The sequence below is a fragment of the Urtica dioica genome, chromosome 2 (assembly GCF_054948205.1).
Source record: "Urtica dioica subsp. dioica isolate 48M chromosome 2, U.dioica_male_clone48M_v1_H2, whole genome shotgun sequence".
Taxonomy (NCBI): Eukaryota; Viridiplantae; Streptophyta; class Magnoliopsida; order Rosales; family Urticaceae; genus Urtica; species Urtica dioica.
This window is the reverse complement of record NC_142757.1, coordinates 48236514-48244776: the sequence shown is the minus strand read 5'-3', so window position 1 is coordinate 48244776 and position 8263 is coordinate 48236514. Positions and strand designations below refer to the sequence as shown.

The 8263-nt window shown below is 37.1% G+C and overlaps 1 protein-coding gene across 1 annotated transcript; it reads left to right on the top strand.

The window, feature by feature from the left end:
* The first annotated feature begins 1873 nt into the window (after positions 1-1873).
* LOC149405172 (integrator complex subunit) lies at positions 1874-7191 on the top strand. The gene is made up of 11 exons (XM_089607868.1): positions 1874-1965; positions 2067-2378; positions 3189-3403; positions 3497-3811; positions 4103-4280; positions 4451-4543; positions 4656-4747; positions 5405-5522; positions 5647-5732; positions 5841-5892; positions 6516-7191. The coding sequence occupies exons 1-11, from the start codon at positions 1957-1959 to the stop codon at positions 7038-7040; spliced, it is 1995 nt and encodes a 664-aa protein (XP_089463994.1). The 5' UTR covers positions 1874-1956; the 3' UTR covers positions 7041-7191.
* Positions 7192-8263: the final 1072 nt, after the last annotated feature.

Sequence of the window (8263 nt, the reverse complement as noted above, 5' to 3'; positions counted from 1 at the left end):
ACTAGGTTAGGTAGCTAGGAAGTGATCATTTTCATTGAGATCTTATATATTTATAAGAATGAATTATCGTTTACCATATACATTTCTTGTTAATATAAGGATTAGCTCCAATAATAATAATTCCTATACGACACCTTATTTTTTTTTACAGGGAGAGTGAGCATGCTAGCCCAATCAGCCCACCAATATTAGAAGAATGACTCAAATTTGAATAAATTAAGTGATTAATTCTATTAATATTTCACTATCTAAATTACCCTCGTATATAAGAGCAAAACTCAATTTTCCCAAACCTACACCTAAACTCGTCCTCGTTCATTTCACGCCACCGATCCACTTCAGGCCGCCGATCCATTTCACGCCGCCGCGTCGTCCCCGATCATCGTTCATCCTCGTTGCCGATCCCTAACGTCGCCGGCCAGATCCGCCATAGACGCCGTCGAGATCTGTCATAGACGCCGTTGATTTCGCGGCGGCGATGCTCGACCTCACTAGAACGAACCAACTCGACCACGGCGCCAAGGAACAAGACGAAGAAGGGAAGGCAATCTGGTGCTTGGCGGCGCAGGGAAGGTATGGTGAGGATCGGCCGGACTGGTGAGGAGAGAGAGTGGTGAGAGATCGGAGGTGGAGAAGAAGAAGAAACAGTTTCGCGAAGAGGTTAATTTAATTAACCAACTGGATTGAGTTAGGTTAATTAGATTAACTTATTGGTTGAAAAAATTAGATTAGTTTGTGATTTAAGTTCAAAGCTGATTTTGGACGCAGTTCCAAGACACATTTTGAACCCAAATTTATGCTAGTTCAACATACATAATACTTTGGTCTAACTCAGCAATTTACAATTTGTATCCGCAACCTTTCCACCTAGTTACCTTGTTAACTCTAGTCGTCAATCCAACATGGTGAAAATTAATGTGAAGTTTTTAGGATTTGCCAAAACACCAACATTCAACAAATAACACCAACATTAATTCAAGTAGAAAAACACTGCAAAAGAATTCTACAATCCCACCATGAACCCGACAAGCTCAAAGAAAATGAATCGTTATAACCCTAAGACCCTAAAAACTCATAAAATAATCCTAAGACATCCCAAAACATGGAATCTCACTGATGGTTCGGGCCCCCCCTCGGAAGGAGGCTTTCTTGGCCTTCCATCTAAGTTTTTGGCGATAAGCCTGTGCTTGTTTAGAGGGATTGTTATAAATGATTAAAGTGTGTTGTTCGCGCGTTCACATAGTCTCAATCAAATATATAGTACTATGAAAACATGATAAAGCATGGGTACAAACAAATAGTATTTGAGTAACAGATTGGCGCGATTTTCTCTCGAGATTGACTCAACAAACCCATTGTTATGGGTATTTTTTTGTAGTGCGTTTTGCTGGTGATTTCGATTGATCTTTGGTCGGCAAGCTCTTCGAATGAGCTTTCGACTTCATTCTCCAACAATTCGTCGATGAATCTTACCCAACTCAAGTTTACTTTAATTTTTTTTTTTTAAATAATAGAAACCTTAAATATTACCATGTTATTTGCTGGAGATGACATGCAATTCGAAAATACAATGCTAGGCTTGACCAGATTGTGACGTGACAATTTCGTGGCTAAAAAATAGACAGTTAAGCGTTTGTCAAAAAAATTCGACCGAGTAATACTCTGTTAAGTCTACGGGAATTCATGTAATTTATCCTAAATACAATGCTAAATTATCTTATGTACGTCTTTATTTTTTAAGAAAATGTGTGAGCAATGGCAAAAATGTATAAAAGTCTTTATCTTATGTGCCAGCTGCTTGCCCAATGCCCCAAACCCGCCATTTTTTATTTATTTAAATTTTTATTACTAATCATGACCAACTTTTGAATTAAAATCCCAGTAAAACGAGAGTTGGCTGTGTAACAGTATAGTGAGACAGATTTTTTGGTCGTTCAGCAAGAATTTCGTTTTTCCATGAAGTTTGTGAGTGACTCTCTAAAAAAAAAAAAAAAAACCATTTCCAATTTCGTTTTTCGCCTAAAACTTTTGCTGATTTTTCTCTTTCTTTCTTTCTTTTTCGACAGACGTGTTTGAGCAAAGGTGGGGATTTCGATTTCCCGGCGTGCCACGTCCTCAACATTTGTGGATTTAGGGTTTTGTTCGACGTCCCGTTGGACCTCTCTGCCCTCACGGTCTTCTCTCCGGTCCCCAACGCTCTCTGCTCTCCGGATTCCGATCTCGTCGCCGGAGATTTAATCCGCTCCGAGCCATGGTACAAAACCCTAACGAGCCTCCAATCGTGGAACGTCTCTTCCATTGACGTCGTGCTTGTATCAAACCCCATGGGCATTCTCGGACTGCCGTTTCTCACCCGAACCGAGGGTTTCTCAGCCGAGGTAAAAATAATTTGTTAGTAGCCACTGAACTTATTGGGAAGTTGCACTTTAGCCCTTGATTTTTTTTTTGTTCTTGGTTTTTGATGCATGTAGTAGCTTATAATTATTTTTGCTTTTTCGAGCTTATAATTATTTTTTAATATGTAGTGTAGTTCTTACCAAAAAAAAAAAACTTTAGTCGAGGAAGGTTATCGATTAGTGAATATTTTTTATTTTTTTTAAAACAGACAAGATTAGTGATATTATTCAAAAATTAATAATTTTGTGTACGAAATGCCCGGTGTAATAGTGATTTTTTATTTATTTATTTATTTTTTTTATTTGACAATGTTAAATTTTAGCCCTTGAAAATTTCTTTGTTCACCTCCACGAAGACTTGATTGTTGACGTATGTAGTGTCCATTTCTGTTTATTACTTGTCTCGAGCTTATGAATAATTCTTAATATGTAGTTTAGCAACGTTATCGATTAGTGGTATTATCCAAATACGAATAATTATGTGTATGGAATGTATGATCATGGAGATATTAATTAACACATTGTATCGGCTTTGGCTCGGTGTGTAATAGTTAGTTCTTGAAATTGAAAATGTGAGTGAAAATGAATAGAGAGGTTATAGATGCAAAAAAAAAAAAAAAAAAAAAAAATACAGAGGTGAACGCAATAGAAAAATTTCAAGGGTTGAAGTCCAAGTACTTACAAATTCATAGGTCACATGCTTTTGTGTCAAATTTCAAATATGTGAAGAGAGAAAAAAAAAAAAAAAAAGCTTTTGGGTTTCCTTGGTTTTGATAATTAGTCAAGTCTCAGATATTCGCAACTGAAGCCACGGCTCAGCTCGGGCGACTTTTGTTAGAGGACCTCGTGTCGATGAATATGGAATTCAGGCAGTTTTACGGTGCCCGGGAGTCTGGCTTTCCTGCTCGGATGAACCGCGAAGATCTCGATTGCCTTCCTTCCCCGTTAAAGAACATAGCTTTGGGCAAAGACGGATCGGATTCGGGATCTTGGATGGCCTTGTACAGGTGAACTAAACTTGACTCTTCGTATTAGTTTGTAAAATAGAAAATCTGTGGTTTCTTCTCAAGGATGGATTTTTTTTTCGGAACTTTTATCAGTGCAGGCGATGTGAAGGAGTGTATCAGAAAGATTAGCTCGCTCAGACACGCCGAAGAGATGTGCTTCAACGGCACGTTGGTGATAAAGGCGTTGTGTTCGGGCCTAGAAATCGGCTCTTGTAACTGGGCTATCAATAGCCTGAAAGGGGATGTCGCTTTCGTATCCGGCTCCGTATTTTCTTCGGGCCACGCGATGAGCTTCGACCACCGTGCTCTCGAAGGGAGAGACTTAATCGTGTTTTCGGATTTCTCGTCATTGCACACCATTGGGGATGCGGAGAATGTCATGAGCCCCGATGGTCCTTCATCACCGAGGTGATTCCGAGCCATTAGTTTCTTTATTAGGACATTGCGATTTATAATAATTAGTAAATAATTAGGCGTTACTATAGAATACGTAAAAATGTATTATTAGTCTTAAATAATAAGATTATGGTACGTGGATTATGATAGAATTGTGGGGGAGAGGAAGGAACATATTTTTTTTTTGGGGGAGGGATTGGACTTCTCGATTCGAAAGTTTGGTAACTATCTTTGTCTTTTGTATATCCTATTTTAATGACTGATGATCTTAATAAATAGATGAATCTGGTGAATTTTGTCCAGATCCTTATATTCTGGGGATGATTATTCAGAGGAAAAGGAAAAGCTGGGTTTTGTATGCTCGTGTGCGATTGATGCTGTTAAAACCGGTGGTTCGGTGCTTGTTCCCATTAATCGAATCGGAACTGTTCTTCAGCTATTGGAACAAATGTCAGCTTTGCTTGAAATTTCAGACTTGAAGGTTCGATATTAAATTCTTTTAATAACAATAAGCACTTGACTATAATAAACCCTTGTAAAAAAAATGTTCTGGTATTGAAAAAAATCTGTAATTGCAGAATCATTTTCTTGCTCTCTGAGTGGTTACAATACAAAGCTACCATATGATTTTTTTAATCACCATCTTTTCAGATTCCTATATACTTCATTTCTTCCACAGCCAAAGAGTTATTGGCTTTCACAAATATCATACCGGAATGGCTGTGCAAAGAGAGGCAAGAGAAGGTGCATTAAAAGGCATTTTTTTATTTGCAGAAGAAATTCCCAATTTGTCTTATTGATCATTCATCATTATAACTGCAAAGAAGTTGAAAATCGTTTAAAATTGGTTACTCAGCTGTTTTCAGGCGAGGCCTCGTTTGCTCATACGGCGCTCATAAAAGAGAAAAAGCTTTACGTCTTTTCGGAGCTTCATTCACCCGAGTTGCTGTATGTTAAAAGACACTTCCATTTCTCTATTTATTTTTTTTGGCTTTTTTGTGCAAATAGTGCCTGAACTATTTTAAGAGTAGCATTTTGGTCTCCAAAGTCTAAATTAATTTCTGGAGAATGGTACTCAAAACTGTTTCTTTTTAAGCAACGTCATCAATTTCAATTTTTTTTTTAATTATTCTTTTTATTTTGTATTTTATGAAATGAATCTAAACAACTTAAACTATATTCACGAGTAATCTATTAAACCAATTAGATTATATTCCGACCCTAAAAACACTGAATAAAACAATTTGGGTTCTTAGAGTAAGATTGTATTTTAATAATACTTTTTAAAATTATAAACTAGTTATGTAAGTTCTTAAATATGTTGTAAATCGTTTGGGCGTTGAATTCAATCAATAAAACTTGTTTATGTTTCTTTCTGTTATCTTTTTGAAAATGACTAAAATCCTACAAAATCAATAGTTCTATGACTATTTTACTCCAAAAATTAAGGACCAACAGTGTCACTCGTATAATATGCCAGGGATTATTTGTGCTAAAAAAAACTTTTTTGTTTCCCCATATCCTGCTCCGACTTCAATGTCATTTGAAAATCTGCTACAAACCCTTTTTCACGATTACCTTTTTACATCGTTTTGGTGTTTGCAGAACTATCTGGCATGAACCATGCATCGTGTTTTCACCTAGCTGGAGTTTACGGCTCGGTCCCGCGGTACATCTACTCCAGCGTTGGTGTGGCGATCCGAACTCTCTCCTTGTACTCGAGGTAACAATTCCCTAAAAAGATTCAATGTTTTATTTATTTTTTTATTTTTTTTTAGTTTCAACTGTCCTATAATATATGTATTTTACTTAGATTTGGAACCTCTTCTCCGTATTGTTGTCCACAGAACGGAATCGATGCCGAGCTTGCTCTTCTTCCATACAAGCCCATGGAAATGAAAGTCCTCCAGTGTTCGTTTCTCTCCGGCATAAAGTACTCTTTCGTAATCAACTTGAATCGTGAGACATTGGAATTGTATTAATTATGTCTGTTACTAATTTCAACATTTTATTTTTCTTTCTTTTCTACTTTTGACTTCAGGATGAAAGATGTTCTACCACTGTTGGAGGCATTGCATCCAAAACAAGTTCTGGTAATGCCCAATCTCATTATCTTCATCCTATTAACGTTTTAATCTAGACTCTCCACAAGTAAAAAATAATAAGTGAGTTCTGGAGGGTAAGAAATAGAAAATAAGGAGAAGTTTGTCTGTAAGTAGAGGTATGAAAGAATAAGAGGCGTCGGTGGTCCGGTCCTATTATAAACCTGTCTTTAAAGCGGACTTGACGATTTTAAAAAGTTTAGAAGCAAATTGAGACTAGATCGGACCAAGAAGAAAAGAAAGAAAAACATTCTTATCAATTAAATAATTTAAATTGGAACTACAAAAAAATAAAAAATAAAAAAATAAAAATTACTCCGTAAAAACATAAGTTGGAACTGGTCTGGTCAGGTATAAATGCGATTTCAGTAGTTGAAATTAAGTCAGACTGTTTTGAGGAACACTCTATTTAGACGGGACGATCGGATCTTTCAAGTTTCAACAGGCAGTACGGTCCGGCTAACAGTTTTTAATTTTTTTTTTGGAGCGCAATTGATTTGACTAAGGCGTCTGGGTCACTCAAAATACCCATTTATCTTGTATTTTATGCTGTCATATCAATGAGTTTCTAAGGATTATAACAATTCTGTCTTTCTTTTTTTTGTTAAAAATAGCTCCCCGGAGATTTCGAGAAGGTTTCATTTCTTCCAAAACCGACGCTAGTTCCGGAATTACACTACTACGAACAAAACAAAACGTTGCGCATAGCTAGGCTGAAGAGCCCAGAAGTCGAGATTCCAATGGACTTGGCCACTCAATTCCGCTTCAAGAAGTTGAAGAATCAAGAGCAAGTCAGCATTGCGAGGCTGAAGGGCGAGCTCGTAATTCGCCACGGGAAGCATGGGTTGGTGTCCGTGGACGAACATACAGACCCGAATTCTCGGCCTCTTCTGTATTGGGGATCGCCGGAGGCTGAGAGCCTTCTTTTGGCGCTGTCGAAAATGGGCATCAAAGGAACTTTGGAAGGTCCTTCGAGAGGGTCTGAATCTGACGGCGTCGCGTTAGTAATAGTGAGTATCCGTGAACCTTTCTTGGCTCAGATACAAATCCGAGCGACTAGTACTATAATTACCACCTCTGACGATGATTTAGCCTTGAAACTCGCTGAGGCTGTTTGTAGTACTCTTGCTTGTATTTAAATATTCCAAAATCTATTGCCTAAAATGTAACTCTTATGAATTTCAATATATATATATATGTATATATATATATACACATATATATATATATATAAATATTATATTATATTATATATATATATATAAAGTAGAAGAAATACCTCTACTCACAAAACACAGTTCAATAAACAGTATTTTTTATTATTTTTTTTTTAAAAGAGAGATTGGACCATAAACTCAAGTAATGTTCATTCGTACTGATTTTTTTTTTATCAGAAAGATAAAAATGTCTCCAAAAAATTTGAAATACATTTTTTTAAAACCTAAATATTTATAGATATGTCTCTACATATTTTTTCATCCACACTAAAATGATTACTCCGCTGCAATACGCGAGGCATACTGCTTATATATATATATGTGTGTGTGTGTGTGTGTGGAAAGTTTTTCTTTAACATGAGATTGGTTCTTCCCGTGCTGCTTCAGACCACGAAACCATGAATTTTTCGAAGGCACTTGGTCAAAGGTAAAATGGACTGAAACACCTTTACAAATATATCGTGTCCCCCGAATCTGAGTGACAAATTTGGGCCTTATTGAAATGAGTTTCCGTTTCAAGGTCCTATTTAGATCGTAAATTTCCACATTTTTAACCAAATGTTCATGTCGGCCTCCACGATCAACACATCTGAATAGACGCAGACAATCACAAGCTCACTTGTATTGAGATTTCAAACTATTTGGCCCGTGAAAGGGGAGTATCGATCAAGAGTGAGTGACACCGATCTCTTGAGGTTTTTGAAGAGAGGAGATTTCCAACTACTACCTATTTGATAACTTTTTCCTATTTTCCACCAAAACCTTAATTTGGACACCAATACCACTAACACCTATGTAAAACTACCCATTTACCCTTCACTTTAAATGATCTTATTTGGCTCTCTTTCTCTCTTCGCGTTAGTCACTAAGTCCCCATAAAGTCTGAGACTCTCTCCTATCTCTCTCTAATCGCGTCAGTGATTTCTTTCTCTCTCTCTCTCTCTCTCTCTCTCTCTCTCTCTCTCTCTCTTCTCTTTCTCGTTCTCTCTTCCCGTCAATCTATCTATCTATCTATCTATCTCTCTCTCTCTTCTCTTTCGCGTTCTCTCTTCCCATTCTATCTCATTCTCTCACTCTCTCGTTCTCTCCGTCCCCTCGTCGGACTGTTTTTTTCCCGATCTCTCTCTCTCTCACTCTTTCTCTTT